General features: G+C 41.9%; 2 protein-coding genes across 2 annotated transcripts in view; one reads left to right on the top strand and one right to left on the bottom strand.

Annotated features, from left to right (window-relative positions):
* The window catches only part of LOC115762925 (elongation factor-like GTPase 1), a 91,865-nt gene that overhangs the window by 14,806 nt on the left and 57,150 nt on the right, over positions 1 to 19,909 (bottom strand). The window lies entirely within an intron of this gene.
* Positions 368 to 13,766, top strand: LOC115762929 (protein giant-lens). The gene is made up of 4 exons (XM_030705309.1): positions 368 to 844; positions 12,532 to 13,109; positions 13,178 to 13,349; positions 13,425 to 13,766. The coding sequence occupies exons 1-4, from the start codon at positions 368 to 370 to the stop codon at positions 13,635 to 13,637; spliced, it is 1,440 nt and encodes a 479-aa protein (XP_030561169.1). The 3' UTR covers positions 13,638 to 13,766.

Here is a 19,909-nt window from a genome sequence, read left to right as displayed (position 1 = left end):
ACGATAATCGTTCATCGATCGTTGCCTTAAACCTGATTTTATATTTTTTGTAAATTGATCGCGTTGTGTGTGTGTGTAGCATGTTGCCAGCCACTGGGCCAGGCGGCCGTTGCTGCTGACCAAGGCTAATTTAAACCAGCAATAACAACAACAACAACAACAACAACAACACTTAAAGCCAAACTGCAATTGTAGCCAAAGCACAAACAGACAAAATATAATAATATTAATAAAAAGAAAAACAATCAACGTTTCGATTTGCCAACGACAACGGAGGCTGTTGCTTACAAAAAAAAACCCCACAAAAAAGTGTCAATTACAACAACCGCAGCCGCACAACACACCCAAACACACACACACACACACAATGGCCAGCATACGTGCGCATTCGCTGCTGCTGTTGCTGCGGCTTATGTTGCTGCCGTTGCCGTTGCTGTTGCTGCTGCTGATGTTGACAGGCGGCGCACAGAGCACGCGCCTGCCGCTGGAGGTGTACGAGCTGACGCCAACGGCCAGCGCTGACAGCGATGCCAAGCACAAGAGCTTGGAATATGCCATCTACGATCCCAAAGAGCTAACAGGTGCGCCCAAGGCAGCAGCAGCAGCAGCAACAACAACCACCAGCAGCACGGCGAGGCCAAGCAGCGAAAAGCCGCTAACTATTGCCGTGGTCAGCATCTCAGCGGAGCAGCAGCAGCAGCAACAGTCGGAGCTGGAGCCTACCATACAGGCGGGACGACGTGCGCGCCAAATGCTGCAGCAGCAACATCGACTGAGCAGCAGCAGCAGCAGCAACAAGCATGCGCACAGCGTCAAGGATATGCGCATACTCTACCAAGTTGGGGTAAGTAAAGAGAGGGACAAAGAGAGCGAGAGAGATAGAGAGAGAGAGAGAGATAAAGAGAGAGAGAGAGAGAGAGAGAGAGAGAGAGAGAGAGGGAGCTGCTAATAACAACAGCAACAGTTGCTGCTCAACGGCAACAACAGCGCCTTTTCGCATTGATCTATGCAAACAACTTGTCGGCGATTGCATAATGCAACGGCGACGGCAAAAGCAACAGCAGCGACACCTGCTCCAGCGACTTGCTAGCCAAGTTAGTTGTTGTTATTGCCATTTGTAACTGGCTGATAGCCCACGCCAAAAAGTTGTAGAAAAAACAAAAAAAAAATAAAATAAATGCCGCCAACAGCAGGTTTGCGACATGGGGCTGTGGCTGTAACTCGCTTTGGGCATTGTCTATATTTAGCTGCCGCCCTATGGAGATTGACGTTCTGAAAAGCCATTACACTTGACACCCACCAAAACGGGGCACATTTAATTGCAACTGCAGCAGCAGCAGCAGCAGCAGCAACAGCAGCAACATCGCTCGCTCTATATGAAAAATGAAAGTTGTTTGTTGCCTCGCAATGTTTTCCATGTCATTTGTTGTTGTTGTTGCTGTTGTTGTCGTCGCATTTGATCAATTAAATTCAGCGTTGAGCAATTGCGATACCTTATAAAACAATTAGTGCTGCGGGTCAAGAGTTCAATATGTTGAGGCACGAACAACGCGCCGCATGACTAAGCCAAGTTGCGCCCCAAGCTCGGCTTCGATACGATCTTTCCACGAAAAATTTGCTGTAACAGCAGCAACAGTTGTTCAAGCGAACATTCAATCAAACTTATTGTAACCTAGCCCATAAATCATGCAACTAGCTGCAGTTGTTTTCCCTATACATGCTCGGCTTAAATCATAGACTCATATCCAGCAAACCTCGTTTGGAAACAAAAACAAAACAACACTCCCTAGTTGAGGCTGAGGCGTGAAATATCAACAACAATCAACACAAAAATATTGACACTCTAAACAAGTCAAAGAAATGAGGCTAACTATACACTGAGAGAACGAAAAAAGAGTCAATTTATTTTCCAACTTGCAAGTGATACGAATCATTATAAGTAATGCAAACATAATGTCAGCAATTGGAATCATTATGGCAAAGGGTAGATTTTCAAAAAAAAACTGAAATTATGATCAAAATAAGGACAACATACTGTGATATATAAAAAACAATGCAGTTAAAAGAACGATTCCCAAAATAACTTCAGATTTCCCAGACTAGTGAATGTCAGTTGAATACGTTGTTTTGCTTTTGCTAACAATTCTTTGAACTAGCCACACTTAACATAATAATGCTAGAATTTACTACGAATATTTCAGTACATAGCATGTGTTTCCTTAAGTGCAGCCAGTCAGATGTCAGCAGAATTCCTTAAATAAAAAAAACCCAACTATATACGAAAATCAAGATTAAGAAATGACTTCTTTCGAAAAATCCTATACTTTGTTGTTGTTAATCCGAATATTTAAGTCCAGCTATATTCAAAATAAACAGATTAACAAATCAGTCTTAACTTAACATAAGAATTTCGAAAGCTAAAATAATATTTATAATTATTTGCTATCTTCTGGAAGAGCTCCCATGAAAATATATAAATATTGATTTCTGCTAAAGTTAAGAATCCTTTTCTTTAGCCTGTTCGAAAAACATATTTTATAAATATTATTATTATTATTATTCCCAGATTTTCGTATGTTTTCTCTATTTGTTAAACGTAGTAATCCAATCGTAAATCTAGCCTCCAGCTAGATCGCAATAGCTAAAAAACACACATAGCTACCGCTACGGCTGGGCTCGGCATGGCTCGGAGACGCACCATCAGCGTGGCCCATAAATTTCAAAATCCGTATGTCTGCAATAAATTTTGGAAGGCATAAAAAGAGGCAAGAACAACGCCTAAAATAGAAAAAAAGCCAAAATTCCTGTTCGAAGAACAAAACAATCGCTAAGAGAAGCGCAGAGAGAGGCAGTGCGAGTGTGTGAGAGAAAGAGAGCGGGAGCTAGCTAGATAAAGTTTTTTTCTTTGCAGAAGAAAACAAAAAGTTCCCATGCTTAAAAGCGTTAAACATTCAGTTCCGGTATTTAAAAATGTTTTCAACAATAATAACAACAACAGACAGGAACGTGAAGCGAGCAGCAGCAGGGAGATTGTTGTGTGTGCAAGCGAGACAGCTGCAGAGAGTGTGTTTTTGGAGTGAGAGAGAGAGAGAAAGGGGCGTGAGGGGGGGACGGCCAAAGCTGAATGAAAGAAAATTCATGAATGAAATACGACGAAGCGATGGCAAATGGCGTTGCCAGCGATGAATGGGCGAGAACTGTGACTGTTCGAGGAGTGACAGAAGGTGCGAGCGGAGGGGCCAGGAGACCACGACGACGACGACGACGAATGAATGAAAACGTAAAACGCTGATGGGACGGCAACGACAGCGACGCTAACTGCGACGCCGACTGCGACTGCGTTTCGCTTCGTTGGGCAAGTCAATCTATGTTTGAATGGCAAAGCGACAGAGCGTCCAAATGTTTGAATGGGTAATGCCAACAACAACAGCAACAGCCACAGCAACAACGTTGATTTGTTGGCCATATACAAGCAGATCAGCTACGCATATTTGGCTTAAACAACTCGAAAAGTTGTCGCTGTGCGCGTGGCATGGCTAAAAGCGGCTAAAACTCGAGCTGTTGCTGGCGTGCTGCTGGCATGTTGCTGCTGGCTGACGCCAACAACATGAATGACATGTTGTTAAGATCTTGGCATGAGTTAGGCAAAGTGCCTGGCCGAGCTAAGAATTCCAATTGACTGAGAAATGCATAAACAAATCAAGCATAAACATGTCTCAGCTGACAGTCGAACGGACAGACGAACGGACGGACGAACGGAGCCAGACACGTGGGTGCTTTTATTGTTATTCTTGTTGCCAGCCAGGTGTGAAAACGGCATTTTTATTTATTTTTTATATGGCCAACTGTGCGTATGCGCAATGTGAGCCACAGTTGTTTATCGAAACGAAACTCGAGCCACGCCCTTTTTTTTAAAAAAAAAAAAAACAACAATGGCCACAACTGTCTACAATTTTGTATTTTTGCTATCTTGGGCATTTTTATGATAATTCCGCCGCAGGCATTCACAATAAAAGTGTCGTCATAAAAATTTACGAGCCTTATGATAACTGGCTTTCAAAGCCGAATCATACTATATTATATCCTACATGCATGTGTGTGTGTTGTTTTTGGTAACACTAGCTTGAAGGTCGTTATGGTTGTGTGTGTGTGTGTGTAACTGATCTCTGGCCGTAAAACATCTTCAATGTGTAAGTCGCGTTAATCAATAATCACGAGCTATCACGACTTACAAACGCGCATTCCAGAGACTTCCAGAGTTCCAGTTCGAAGCGTAGCTCATATTACGACTTGAACTTCTAGAGGGGTTTCGTTTTTTATTTTCGCATTCTTTTATAATTTTTTTTTTTTTTTTTATATTTTTTCTCCATGCCTTTCACGTCGGGGAATGTTTTTTATGCTAAATTTAGAAATTATTCAATGTGATTCAAAGCGAAAACAAGAAAAATAAAATACAATCAAATGTCCGAAGAGAGTAGACAATAATAATAACAACAGCCGCTGCGGTTGTTAGCTATGTCTGGCATAAATCATGCACTGAGCGAAAATTATCTAAATAGAATCTAATCAAAAGCAAAATAAATATTTAAATAAAATAGACTTTGGACTTTTTATTATGCCACAAAGAATTCAACAAGCACAGAAGCCAAATTTCTTAGCTGCGTTTAGCATATGAAATACACTGAGCGAAAATTACCATTAGAGGAACAACAAATATTTAACTAATATAAAAAAGAGATGAGTAAATAGACTAGAATTTCTATAGCATTCTAGCAAGAATTCAAGAGCACGTAATTTCTCATACACTGAGGGGAATAGTGGAAATAAATAACATATACTTTAGAGCACTTGCATTAAAAGGTGCACTTTTCTCGCGGTGCACTTATGAGCAAACATATTTTTAATAATGTCTAACGCATTAGCATAAAACGCACAACAACAACCTCAATGACAACAGCAACAGCAACAACAACAACAACAGCTATAGCATAGCACAATTATTCACCTAAAAAAAATTCCAGTTCACAATTTTTAGTGAGCTTCATTCAGAAAAATGCCTGAAAGCCAACTACAACCTGAGCCAACGGATGCTCGGATACCGAAAAACTAGTTTGCCCACTTTTTTTTTTACCCCGCTCCAAGTTGTTGTTGTTGTTGTTGCACCTATTGCTGTTGTTGTTGTTGTTTCTGTCGTGTTGCTCGAGGCAATCGGCTCAAGTTTGGAACTGGCGCGCGCGCCAAGTCAACATTTTTTTTGTATGCGACTTGTAACAATTTTTGATAAAATACCAAATGAAAGAAGAAAAAAAAAAAACAAAAAACATATACGAATTCGATACATGTTGCTGCGGGGTGCAAGAGCAACACATTGGAAAAGCTAGCGGAAATGTTGCTCTGATCATCGACTGCTGTTGCCCAGTTTCCGTTTCAGCCAAGACCTTGTTACATTTATTGACGGACACGTTCCAATTTGGTTGCTTCTGCCGTGGCATGTTGTTGTTGCTGCTGCTGCTATCTGTAAGTGTGCTAATTACGTGCCAAAGGCGCATTGTTTACAGCGGCTGGCGACGGCAGCAAAAATAAATAACTATAAATACGCAAACGGGGCGCGTATTGCTGCTGCTGCTGTTGTTGTTGATTCATTCATTCATAAAAACCGCGCGCGGGCAATAACAACAACGGCAACAACAACAACTGCGCATGTGTTCATTAAACAAAACAACAGACTGGTTTGGTGCGCCGCATGGCGGGGTGGGGCGGCCAGCAACTGCAACTCGATCGTAATTAACAGACGAAGCGAGCGATCGAAAACAAAAAAAAAACGGCCACAACAAAAAGCTACGCGCAATTGTTGCTGCTGCTGTCATTCATTAAAAATTGCGAAAAACTGCGGCAACAAGCAGCAGCAGCAGCACGCACACACAGCAGCAACAACAAGCGGCAGCAACTTTTCATTCATAAAAATGCTGAAAACAGCAGCAACAGCAACAATAGAGAAGGCAGCCAAGATTGATTTATTTAGCAAAGCGTAAAAGGAGACAACAGCAGCAGCAGCCACGGCAGCAGCAGCAACAGTTACCGCCAGCAACATGTTTACAGACCGGCAGCAACATTTTGCGGTTTCGCTAAAGCAACAATTGCAAAGGCAACAACTATGCCACGTTGCTGTTGCTGCTGCTGTTGTTGCTGTGGTTGTTGTTGTTGTCTCCCCTTTTTGTCTGTATGAATGAATTGCTTTTTTCCGTTGCGGCTGAGGATGTGCAACAGAATGTGAATGTGAATGTGGATGTGGTTAGTGGATGTCCGTGTGCGTAGACGTTTATTAATTGTGACGATCAACAAGCTACGCAAAATCCACTGTTGCTGCCGTTGCTGCTGCTGCTGCTGCTGCCAGCAACTGCAACAGCAACAATAACAATGGACAACGGCAGCAACATGCTCGAGCGAGATGCCCACTTCAGCTGCAATTGGCCCGCAAACTGGCAAACCAGTTCCCCAGCAGCGTTCCTAACCAATCCATAAACTATACACATCCCCCGATCCCCCCCCTCGGTCAGACGTGCCCCGCAGCTGCCGCAGCAACCCCTGCACAATGACGACGTCCAGTGACCGTTTTTGTGCTGCGGTTGCTTCCTTTTGGCATTTTTGCGCTTTTATGAATGAAATTTTTTTGTTTTGCCTCACCCGATACCCCTTTGAAAAGAGTTTGAAAATGAGCATGATGTGCTTGAAGTTGGTGAGGGTCATGATTTAAAGTAAATGAAGCAGAAGGCAGAAATGTGCTTGTTGGTTCTCCGAATTTTCTCGAGTATTTTAAGAGGTTTTGGTTCAGAGGTTCAGACAAAAATATACTTCATATATGATATATGCAGAAGTTGGAATGAATTAACATAAATGTCATTTAAGAATATATTCTTAATTTCCCATAAGGCAGCTGAGAAGCTGGATAAAGGTAGATTATCATATAAAGACAATTGAAAGCTGGCTACAGGGCATTGGCTAGTCGTTCAACCCCGACCGAAGCACTCTTACTTGTTTTTGTATTTTGCCGTTGAGGTTGGCAAGTTTCCGTTAAGGCGCGCCAAAGTGGCACGGCCAGTTCCCAGTAAGCCGAACTCCCCCCGCCCGGCCGGGTCCTACCCACTGCAGGCTACATTTGAGCTGGAAGTCAGATCCAGAGCCAGAACCAGACCAGGTCCAAGTCTTGGGCTATGCAAAATATGTGTGCGGCAGGCGAAGAATAAGAACAGAATCAGCTTACTTCCGGCTGGCTGTTCGGCGGCAATCCCAAGCCCAGTCGTAGTTTAAATGTTTTCATTGGAATTTCTTGGTCCGAAAAGAAGAAAATACAAACAAATAACCAAACAATTTTGAGAGGCGGATGAAGATTAAGTGGATGTTGTGTTGGAAGTTGTGGCTGCTGCCGCTGCCGCTGGCCGAAACAACTTCCGTGTGACTTCCGCACTTCGGTTAGAAGCTTCTGCCAGTTGCGACAGCAGCCGCCGCTTCCGCTCCGTAAAAAACAATTTCCAATTTTAATTGAATTTTCGTGTAAACAGCGTGAGGTGACCAAACGGCACTTCCGCGCCCGAGCCCAGACCCAGCCCCAGACCCAGACAATGTTGCGCATCTGTGTTAGATCTGGCCACATGTGCGACGCCAGATTGCATAATTCTTGCGCATGGGGAAAATGTGGAAGCAACAACAAAAAAACACAAAAACTAGTAATAATACAAGTAAAAGGAAATGCATAGAAAAATCATTAACGTACAGACAAAAGATAACAGTAGAGAGCCGCACAGACAACGGCCCGGCTAGAGCTGATTGTTGCACGGGCAAAACTACCTGCCACAGCGGCAGCCGCCTGCCACAAGTGTCTAACGGCTACGAAGATCAGTTGAAGCAGCAGCAGCAGCAACGGCAGCGTCTCGACGGCGCATGTGCAGCAGCCGGCGTCCGTCCGTCCCACGTCATCCGTTCGTGTGCGTCTTTGTGCGTCAACGCCCTCATGGGAACCAAACACCGATCCCTGCCAGCCGCGCTGACATGCCCAGCATTTCTTTAGGCAGCTCTTCCGGCATTCGAGAAATTTATGTCACTGATTGGCAACACACACACACACACACACACACACACACACACACTCACGCATACACATACAAAGCAGGTCGATCCTTTGTGGCAAGTCCTTTTGTTGGCATTTTGCGCGCGTCATGTCAAGCCGTTTGGGTTATTGATAGCGGCAGGTGCAGCAGCCAGTACCCACTGTCTACAGTACACACTGCCTAACAGCGCAGCAGCCAGCCAGCTAGTCAGTCCGTCAGTCAGTTAGCTCCACAGGCTCAAATTACGCTGTCGCCGCTAAGCGACAATCAAAGGCTTCCCCCAAGCCGGCTGGCTAATGAGTGGCAGCCAGAGCAGCGGGGAGGAGGGGGCAGGGGCTGGAGCTGGAGCCAGCACAAAGACAAAAGCCCAAGCACGATGCATTGGCATGCCAGCTATGCAACTGACTAAATTACGCTTGCCCCTCGCACACCCGATTGCCAGCCATAGAACAAGCAGGAATGTCACAGAAAACAATGTTCGACTGACGTATACCCTTTACACAGACTTGACTGTCTTTCCGCTGCACTTTTGCTCATATTATCAATTTCTTATTAAGCAGACAAACAGAAATATCATCAAGGAAGAAAATAACTTAAGGAGCAAAAGGCGGAGTTTTCAGGAACCAGAAATATTCTGGTTCTAAAACTGGCTAGTTTTGGACTCTAGGTCGAATGGTTTCTGATTTTTATATTTTTTTTATATTTTTGGGATCTTAGAGCTCTTAGAATTTCTGAGTTCATATGGAATATAATATCCTATCATAATATATATATATATTACCCTTTACAAGCCTGTAGCTGGCTTCTTCCATCTATTACAAACGCTTTCCCCATTTCATGCCACACCTTCTCATTCGCTCACTTTCCACAGGGTATACAAAATATTGTATAAGTCATTGTCATCTTTGTGGCAGCAGCGCTTCCGGTGCTCAACTCTTGAGGCGCAGAATTCCAAGCATGCCCCCAGCCACATGAGGCATGACAAGCGGCAGTTGCGCTGCGACTTCTTCTTCTTCATCATCATCATCTTCTGCGTTTTGGTGGGGTTGTGGGGGTTAATTCGATTCAATTAAACGAGCGTGCGTAAAACCCTTTGACAGCTCTTAAAGCAGCTTCAAAAGCCGAAGCTCTTGCAGCCGTTGGCAGTTGGCAGTCAAAAAGTTGTTCGGTGCTTGCCGCATCACGTTGCATGGTCGCCATTCATTTGTCTCGACTTCCGCTGCGCCCTTTGGCCCCCGGCCCGTTTGGCTTTTAGTCTCCTCTTGCACTTTGACACACATGAGGCTAATTGTTTGTGGAACGCGCGCGCGTGCTGCTCCGAGCAAATTATAAAGTGTCGCAGCAGCAGCAGCAGCAGCAGCAGCGGGCGGCGGCGACTCCACGTGTGCTACTGCTGTGCCCCACCCTTTTTGCTCGCGTTAAACCGGATATCCGGTCTGTGTATGTGTCTGAGTTTTGTTTTCTTTTGCAGCAGCAACTTTTACTGTCTGGGCATAAACTTTGACTGTGACTTCTTCGACTTTGGCTCGCCTTGTTGTTTATCTCTTGCCAAGATTTCGGCCAGCAGCGAGTAGCAAAGGGGGGCGCACGCTACTGCCATGTTTGCCCCATTCTAAGACACACACACTCACACACATATTTGCTTATCAATATGGTAAACTCAGCAGGTGTATGTTTAACGGCTTCTCAGAAGTGCCACTTCCAGGCGCAGCATGATTCCAGCTACCCCCAGTTGAGGTAGCAGCAAGGCATGATTGGGAAGGAGGGAGAGGGGAGGGGGTTGTCAATAAACATGCTCGAATTTCAAAGAATTTCCCACGCTGCTTACAGCCCGGCAGCGTAGACAGACAGCTCCTTACATAAGCATATCCTGCCAGCACGACAAAGGCTTCCCTCAAGTGCCCAGCCCCCGGGAATTCCAATGGGGCATCCACATAATGCATGAACAAAGCTTGGCATATGCTTGAAAAATTTTGTCAACAAAGGGTTAAGGCTAAACAAGAGCAGGAACTAGCTGCAGCTGGCAGAAGGGGGCAGGTGCCGCCAAAAATAAAAAAAAAAGTAGGTCAAAAACGCGTGAGAAATGCGCGATTTTTCGCTTCAATTCCAGCAAAATGCGGAAGTAAATTGTGAGCGGAAGTAAATAAAACTAATAAAGCAAATCAGAAGGTAGTAGAGGACATTAGGGCAGACGGCGTATAACTTCCGCAAAAGACAGAGAGGGAGAGAGAGGAAAGAGAGTGAGAGAGCGAGGAAGCTAAAGGTAAAAGGTCAGGCAAGGCAACCTGTTTGGCTTTGGCTTTGCTTTACTTCCGGTTCGACCCAGCGCAGTGCTAATCCCTTTTGAATGAACACACACATGTGCGTGTGTGTGTGTGCTGCACTTACATATTTATTTACTTCCGCCAGGCGGTCGCCTGCACTAAATCACTTCCGGACTTCCGGTACGACACGGACGCGCTAAGTAAACGAAGCAGCAGCAGAAAGAGAGGAGAGGAGAGGAGACAGAGTAAGGGAATGGGATCAGGACGCGCAGGTAGCTGTGCCCAGAGGCAGGTGCAACTCACTTCACAACGAGAACGCCTGGAAACGGCCTATTGATTTCATTATAAAAATAATTTGAATACAAATCAGAAAGAAATGGGGGAAAAAACACAAAATCAAATTGAAATCGAAACCAAACAAAAGACCAAACAATATAAAAAGCAAAATTAAAATGCTCTAGCGGTGGGTGCCCAACTAGAAGATACCCTATAGACAGCTACGCAAAATTAATAGGTATTTATCGACATAAAAATCATTAAGAAATTTGTATAGCAAAAATCAATTCTTCAAACGATGTTAATAAAAATATTTTAAAATTTCGGAAGTTATATAAAAAGTGAAATGTTTTTCATGTGTGTATACTCCACGAGAACCTACATAACAAATTTAGTGCTTGTAGCCCTTATAATCCTCGAGATATTCCGAAGAAACACAAATTTATCGATTTCGATAAAATGGTAGAAGCTATCGAAGAAGCAAAATGTCGTATTATAGAAGTTACGTTTAAATTTCTTATACTTGACATCAATTCAGACCCAGTTCGTCAGACTGCCTTTACCCATTCGGTTACAGGGTATAAAAAGTACCAAAACAGAAAAGGACCCAATCCAGCGACAACAACATCAAGAGAGTTGTCAAAAAGGTACCAGTTGAAAGAAGTTCCACTTAAAAAATTGATTGCTTTCGATAATTTCATTGGAAACCTGTTGTTGTTGTTGTTGTGTTTGTTGTTGTTGTTGTTGTTGTTGCTCATATGCGTGCGTGTTGTTGTCGCCAGAGTGCCATACAATAAAATCAAATGAGAGGGATAAATGACAAGAGCAGAGGAGCACATCATAAAAAGCAAGCGAATCGACTGTGAAACAAAACAAAACAAAACTAAAAGTCCGCAGTTGCGAGTTGAGTTTTATGTTTATAGCGAGCAGAGGATCAACAAGATACTAACATAAGCTTTTATGTGAACCAAGAGAGAGCTAGGAATAAAATAGGATTAAGTAAACAAGGTGTAAGGACACCCACACACACACACGAAGCACATTCGCTTCAACAGAGAACAACATGCGTAGCGTTTGGAATTCAATTAATGAAAAGTATCTGCTTTGGATGTTTACAGAATGAACAGAATGGACTCAAAGAAGCCCAAACAAACAAACAAACACACCCACATTGCTGGAGGATAGAGGGTTGATATGGCATAGTTAGGATGGGCACATATGTTAATCAAGTTATACTTAGAAGCTGTTGTCCTCAAAGGAACTTTTTTTAATACTCCATTTCCAAATGGCATATCGAGTATATAGGATTAGTAGCAAATAGTTTTGCTTGGGTTAGACAAACTGTGGGTCGGCCGAGCATAGATTTCAGAGCTGATAGGCATTTGGATTGATTGATCTCTTTTTGCTGGTTCTAATCAACGAGTATAATGATTGCTTATTATCTACTTGAAAGATAAGATTCGTTTACATATGTTTTTATAATTATGCTCTTAATCCATAAGAGCCAACAGAGTAGCCCACAATCGGTAGCTGCCTTCTGCTACAGTCCGAGTAGCTTCTGTCTAGGGTCTGCCTTTCACTTGGTTCCCCCTGCACCCACCAACCCCCACGGTCTGTTATTGCTTTGAATGGCCTACAAATGGGCACTTCAAACTTAGAGCAAACCCAATGCCCGCTCTTGTCGGGCTCTTCTGCTGGGCAGTTCTTGGCTGGGCTGGCCATGAATGAAATTATTTCAATGACTTGTTCAGATTCGACGACGTGCTGCCACTTGGCTATGCAAATGTGGCATACAAAAGAGGCGTATTTAGAGTGCGTCAAAGGAAAACTGAAATCAACTTGAAAACTGCCAGTAACTAAGTTTCTCCTGCTCTTTTTTCCTACAGGACTCCGAGGCTGATTTGCCCGTGTGTGCACCGAATGCGGTCTGCTCCAAGATCGACCTGTACGAGACACCCTGGATAGAGCGCCAGTGTCGCTGTCCCGAATCGAATCGCATGCCCAACAATGTCATAGTGCATCATCATGAGCACCCGCATGGCACGTTGGCTGAGCGCCAGAAGTATCGCAGCTACTACGAGAAGGAGAAACTGTTGCAGCACAAGCGCCTGCTGCTGGACAAGAAGTACGAGAGTCTGCATCTGAAGAAGCTCATGCAGAAACTGGGCGCTGTCTACGAAGATGAACTACAACTGCCATCTGCTGGCGACTATGTGGAACGTTCGCCGGACTACAACGAGGCGCTGCCGCCGGCCTACGAGGAGCTGGCGGACAACGAGCTGCCCCAGGCGCCAGCACGCGGCGCGACGCACATGCGCCACTCCGGTCATCGCGGTCTGAAGGAAGCAGCCAGCTTTATAGGCGGCTGCCCGAGCAACCTGGGCGTAGAGGATGGCCACACCATAGCCGACAAGACCAGGCACTACAAGCTGTGCCAGCCGGTGCACAAGCTGCCCGTTTGCAAGTGAGTTAAACTTGAAGCTGTAGCTAACCTTTGCACCCTTTGCTGACCCTGTTGCATCCGCTTTGCAGGCATTTCCGTGACTACACCTGGACACTGACCACCGCCGCGGAGCTGAATGTCACCGAGCAGATCGTGCACTGTCGCTGTCCCAAGAACTCGGTCACCTATCTAGCCAAACGTGAGCCAGTGCCCAACAGCAGCACAGCCTATCGCTATCTCTTCGCCTGCTCCCCGCTGACGGTAAGTTAGCCCACCAAAATCCAGTCGAATCCCTCCAGCTAAGCTCTGCCTACCTGTTCTTCTAACTCTAAACAGCGCCTACGCTGCCAGCGCAAGCAGCCGTGCAAGCTGTTTACGGTGCGTAAACGTCAGGAGTTTCTCGACGAGGTCAACATCAATTCGCTATGCCAGTGCCCCAAGGGTCATCGCTGTCCCAGCCATCACACACAGTCGGGCGTTATAGCCGGCGAGAGTTTTCTGGAGGACAATATACAAACATATTCCGGCTATTGCATGGCCAACGATTGATATGGATATATATATATATGGGTTTATAGGTTTATCTAGCACTCGACTGAGCCAATTGAGTCTCGCCAAGTTAACAATTAAAACTGAAAACTATAACTACAAACTACAACTAATTTATGTGCATGTGTGTGAATGTGTGTGCGCGTGTGTGTGTGACTGTGCGTGTACAAAAAGGTTTTTTGTTTTTTTTAGTTGCTACCAAAATTTGGTCATAAATAATAAAAAAATAATATATATATATATTAAAATAATAATAATAAATACGAATATTTAATTAGTTCTAAGACGCAGTTTTGTTATACAAATCATTTGTAATAAATATTTATAAAAAGCGTTCTTGAATCTGTAACATAGCACACTATATAATTATATAGCCCCCACCCCACTCTATGTCCCCCTCTCGTATTAATTGTATATATTATACGCAATTTGCTTATTTTTTAATATAAAACCTAAAGTACAGCAATTTCAAAGCATTACATTTAATTCCAACTTCGAATAAATCCCACAAGTGCCAAATTAGTATGCAGTGAAAAATTCTGAACAAGTTATATATACGGAAAACAGTTTGAAACTGTCGCAACTAACAAATTTGCACTAAAAAATTACACTTGAAAAAAAGAAAGAAAAACTAAAAATAAACAAACTTGAAAATATGTTTGCTTTAATATTTTTATGAAAATATATATAAAAACTTTAGATATTAGTCGTAACATTGTAATTGTAAAATTCTTTCAATTGTAAAATTCTCTTTAATCCTTTAATCACATTGTAATCAATTCCCCCTACAAATGTACTATCCAAGTATTTGCGATATTTAAGTATTAGGCACTATATCTCGGCGTGTGTTTTTTATTATTATTTTTATAAAGACCAAAACGAGCAAAAATAAAATAAATTATGTATACGGAAGGAAATATTTTAACTACACTTAAAACAAGTCTTTTGCAAATCGATTTAGCATTTATCTGAATATAGATTGCGATTAAAACACAAATAAGATACATTATGGCACCTTTGTGAACAATTCTGGACCCATTTAATGTGCGGCCTAAATGTATGCAACACATATTTTCAGCCTGGGCGATATAATGCAGAGGCTTGGTATGAAACTTTGCTATGCAGCGAGTGCACAAACCCACAGCTATTTCTTTGATTTAAGAATTGCATAGAAGAGCACAAGGTCTTAGTGAAAATAGAATGTATTAAGCGAAATTGAGAAATGTAGCCACACTCTAAGCATGCCTGGTTTTATTATGCGCTGGTTATTCAAGCAAAAAGTCGACTACTTCCTGGTAGAAAACAAATAAAAAGAAAAGCAATTAAACTTATGGAACTATGAAGTTTAAGCTAAACTGAAAAATGCAAATTATTATTGAAAACCAAATGAAGAGAAGGCAAATAGCTGGCTAGAAAGGCAATGGAAGAAGTAACCAGTGTCGGAGTCAGTGAGCGGCAATATAATTAAATAAATAGCGCAGCAAATAGACTGGACGCGACTGGGTGTATCCAAGAGTTGAGACTACGGGATTGACGATTGGGGCGGAGCGGGCGAGCGATGCCGCAAATTCAATTAACGCGCGACGAGGCCAAGAAATGAAAACATAAAAAAAGTGTAAGGGAGAGAGAGAGAGAGGCAGAGAAAAATTATCAAGAAACAAGCATATAAAAAAGTTTCGAGTGTAAAGAACGAGGTGTAAAAACAGCGTGGCAAAAACACAAAAAAAAAGTAACTGAAAAAAAAAAGTAAATCGTTAAAGCCAAACAACAACAAGTGCTAACATAGCCATAGACGAAAGAGGAGCAGTTTTTTTTTGTGTTTTGTTTTTTACGACTCCAACCGGAAGCTGAGCGCGTTTAAAACTCGACTCGAAACAACTGCAACAACAACAACAACAAAAACAACAACACGCCCAGCAGCACTGTTAGCTGACATTTGAGATTTTAGATATGAGCCTCGATGTCCACTAAGCCGCTAAACCATCGAGGCACGACTTAGCCGCTGCAATTACAGCTGTTCTTTAAAATGCATAAAACGCGAAATTATTAATAATAATAAAATCACATAACATACATACATTTAATGACCCCTTAAAGTGCGTCTAATTGGGCGACGTGAGCTGTGGAAATACCGTAAAAGATTCCAAAAGTGGCTCTTCACACTCCCCGGCCCCGGCTCCCGGCGTGCTCCACCTACTGCGCTACGTTCTCAAGCAGACAGAATGGGCACAACGTCAAGACAGTTCATAGCATAACGTTGGGTTACAGACAATCTCTCTACCCAGGCAGATAGAAGGAGGTGGTGGAGGAAGAGGAGGAGGAGGCGGAGTTGGAGGGTCTGGCACATGGGGCAAGTCTTCACCTTCGCCACCGCAGATGAGGCGTTAATTAGAGTTTAAGCCGCAACGGGCAACAGTTTTTTTTATTAGTTGGAAATGAAATTCGCGCATTCAGACGCCAAATTGCAACACTAACAAGAAAATAAGGAAAAATACTCGTAATTCATTGTTGCCGCTGTTGTTGTTGTTGCTGTTTTTGCTGTTGTTCTTTTTGCTGCTGTTGTTGCCCTCCTGCTGAATTGGGTTAAGTCACAACACGTTGACAATGGCAGCCACAAGAAGATTTTTACAAATTGGTCAACTAGCCAGGGATTCTGGTGGTAATTAGCGGGTATCTGATAATGCTATGATATATACCAGATAACTGAAAGTGGCTCAAAAGTGACCTTAAGACAATAAATAACATTCACTAGATTAAACAATGACCAAACAATTCCGATGTTTATTTTGCTCAAAACTTGCGGCATGGACAGTTAAGTTAAGATATATAAAATGAACTGTATATATCTAGAGGCCTTACTATGAACAAAAAGCCAAATATTATGAAAATCGGTTGAGTTTTCACATAGGATTTTTGAGGATACCATTTTGACATGAATTTCGACCAAAAATTATGTTGTCAGATTTAAATGCAGCATTAATCTAGAGGCCAAACCATGAACTAAAAGCCAAGCCTTATGAAAATCGGATGAGATTTGACCGAGTTATGGGGTGGGAAATTTTGACCATTGTCTACATAGGATTTTTGGGGATACCATTTTGACATGAATTTCGACCAAAAATTATGTTGTCAGATTTAAATGCAGCATTAATCTAGAGGCGAAACCATGAACTAAAAGCCAAGCCTTATGAAAATCGGATGAGATTTGACCGAGTTATGGGGTGGGAAATTTTGACCTATGTCTACATAGGATTTTTAGGGATACCATTTTGACATGAATTTCGACCAAAAATTATGTTGTCAGATTTAAATGCAGAATTAATCTAGAGGCCAAACCATGAACTAAAAGCCAAGCCTTATGAAAATCGGATGAGATTTGACCGAGTTATGGGGTGGGAAATTTTGACCTTTGTCTACATAGGATTTTTGGGGATACCATTTTGACATGAATTTCGACCAAAAATTATGTTGTCAGATTTAAATGCAGCATTAATCTAGAGGCCAAACCATGAACTAAAAGCCAAGCCTTATGAAAATCGGATGAGATTTGACCGAGTTATGGGGTGGGAAATTTTGACCTTTGTCTACATAGGATTTTTGAGGATACCATTTTGACATGAATTTCGACCAAAAATTATGTTGTCAGATTTAAATGCAGCATTAATCTAGAGGCCAAACCATGAACTAAAAGCCAAGCCTTATGAAAATCGGATGAGATTTGACCGAGTTATGGGGTGGGAAATTTTGACCTATGTCTACATAGGATTTTTAGGGATACCATTTTGACATGAATTTCGACCAAAAATTATGTTGTCAGATTTAAATGCAGAATTAATCTAGAGGCCAAACCATGAACTAAAAGCCAAGCCTTATGAAAATCGGATGAGATTTGACCGAGTTATGGGGTGGGAAATTTTGACCTTTGTCTACATAGGATTTTTTAGGATACCATGTTGACATGAATTTCGACCAAAAATTATGTTGTCAGATTTAAATGCAGTATTAATCTAGAGGCCAAACCATAAACTATAAGCCAAGCCTTATGAAAATCGGATGAGATTTGACCGAGTTATGGGGTGGGAAATTTTGACCTATGTCTACATAGGATTTTTAGGGATACCATTTTGACATGAATTTCGACCAAAAATTATGTTGTCAGATTTAAATGCAGAATTAATCTAGAGGCCAAACCACGAACTAAAAGCCAAGCCTTATGAAAATCGGATGAGATTTGACCGAGTTATGGGGTGGGAAATTTTGACCTTTGTCTACATAGGATTTTTGGGGATACCATTTTGACATGAATTTCGACCAAAAATTATGTTGCCAGATTTAAATGCAGCATTAATCTAGAGGCCAAACCATGAACTAAAAGCCAAGCCTTATGAAAATCGGATGAGATTTGACCGAGTTATGGGGTGGGAAATTTTGACCTATGTCTACATAGGACTTTTTAGGATACCATGTTGACATGAATTTCGACAAAAATTATGTTGTCAGATTTAAATGCAGTATTAATCTAGAGGCCAAACCATAAACTATAAGCCAAGCCTTATGAAAATCGGATGAGATTTGACCGAGTTATGGGGTGGGAAATTTTGACCTTTGTCTACATAGGATTTTTGGGGATACCATTTTGACATGAATTTCGACCAAAAATTATGTTGTCAGATTTAAATGCAGCATTAATCTAGAGGCCAGACCATGAACTAAAAGCCAAGCCTTATGAAAATCGGATGAGATTTGACCGAGTTATGGGGTGGGAAATTTTGACCTTTGTCTACATAGGATTTTTTAGGATACCATGTTGACATGAATTTCGACCAAAAATTATGTTGTCAGATTTAAATGCAGTATTAATCTAGAGGCCAAACCATAAACTATAAGCCAAGCCTTATGAAAATCGGATGAGATTTGACCGAGTTATGGGGTGGGAAATTTTGACCTATGTCTACATAGGATTTTTAGGGATACCATTTTGACATGAATTTCGACCAAAAATTATGTTGTCAGATTTAAATGCAGAATTAATCTAGAGGCCAAACCATGAACTAAAAGCCAAGCCTTATGAAAATCGGATGAGATTTGACCGAGTTATGGGGTGGGAAATTTTGACCTATGTCTACATAGGACTTTTTAGGATACCATGTTGACATGAATTTCGACAAAAATTATGTTGTCAGATTTAAATGCAGTATTAATCTAGAGGCCAAACCATAAACTATAAGCCAAGCCTTATGAAAATCGGATGAGATTTGACCGAGTTATGGGGTGGGAAATTTTGACCTTTGTCTACATAGGATTTTTGGGGATACCATTTTGACATGAATTTCGACCAAAAATTATGTTGTCAGATTTAAATGTAGCATTAATCTAGAGGCCAAACCATGAACTAAAAGCCAAGCCTTATGAAAATCGGATGAGATTTGACCGAGTTATGGGGTGGGAAATTTTGACCTATGTCTACATAGGATTTTTAGGGATACCATTTTGACATGAATTTCGACCAAAAATTATGTTGTCAGATTTAAATGCAGAATTAATCTAGAGGCCAAACCATGAACTAAAAGCCAAGCCTTATGAAAATCGGATGAGATTTGACCGAGTTATGGGGTGGGAAATTTTGACCTTTGTCTACATAGGATTTTTTAGGATACCATGTTGACATGAATTTCGACCAAAAATTATGTTGTCAGATTTAAATGCAGCATTAATCTAGAGGCCAAACCATAAACTATAAGCCAAGCCTTATGAAAATCGGATGAGATTTGACCGAGTTATGGGGTGGGAAATTTTGACCTATGTCTACATAGGATTTTTAGGGATACCATTTTGACATGAATTTCGACCAAAAATTATGTTGTCAGATTTAAATGCAGAATTAATCTAGAGGCCAAACCACGAACTAAAAGCCAAGCCTTATGAAAATCGGATGAGATTTGACCGAGTTATGGGGTGGGAAATTTTGACCTTTGTCTACATAGGATTTTTGGGGATACCATTTTGACATGAATTTCGACCAAAAATTATGTTGCCAGATTTAAATGCAGCATTAATCTAGAGGCCAAACCATGAACTAAAAGCCAAGCCTTATGAAAATCGGATGAGATTTGACCGAGTTATGGGGTGGGAAATTTTGACCTATGTCTACATAGGACTTTTTAGGATACCATGTTGACATGAATTTCGACAAAAATTATGTTGTCAGATTTAAATGCAGTATTAATCTAGAGGCCAGACCATGAACTAAAAGCCAAGCCTTATGAAAATCG

This window comes from Drosophila novamexicana, unplaced genomic scaffold, assembly GCF_003285875.2.
Source record: "Drosophila novamexicana strain 15010-1031.04,08,12 unplaced genomic scaffold, DnovRS2.1 tig00000644-arrow-pilon, whole genome shotgun sequence".
NCBI lineage: Eukaryota > Metazoa > Arthropoda > Insecta > Diptera > Drosophilidae > Drosophila > Drosophila novamexicana.
The sequence above is the reverse complement of the archived record's forward strand: the minus strand, read 5'-3'. Positions and strand labels throughout refer to the sequence as shown.

Bases quoted from the DNA above. Each gene is read 5' to 3' on its own strand.
- LOC115762929 (XM_030705309.1), top strand. From the start codon at position 368: ATGGCCAGCATACGTGCGCATTCGCTGCTGCTGTTGCTGCGGCTTATG. The intron at 13,110-13,177 runs GTGAGTTAAACT...TCCGCTTTGCAG, and splicing joins CACAAGCTGCCCGTTTGCAA to GCATTTCCGTGACTACACCT. The intron at 13,350-13,424 runs GTAAGTTAGCCC...AACTCTAAACAG, and splicing joins TCGCCTGCTCCCCGCTGACG to CGCCTACGCTGCCAGCGCAA.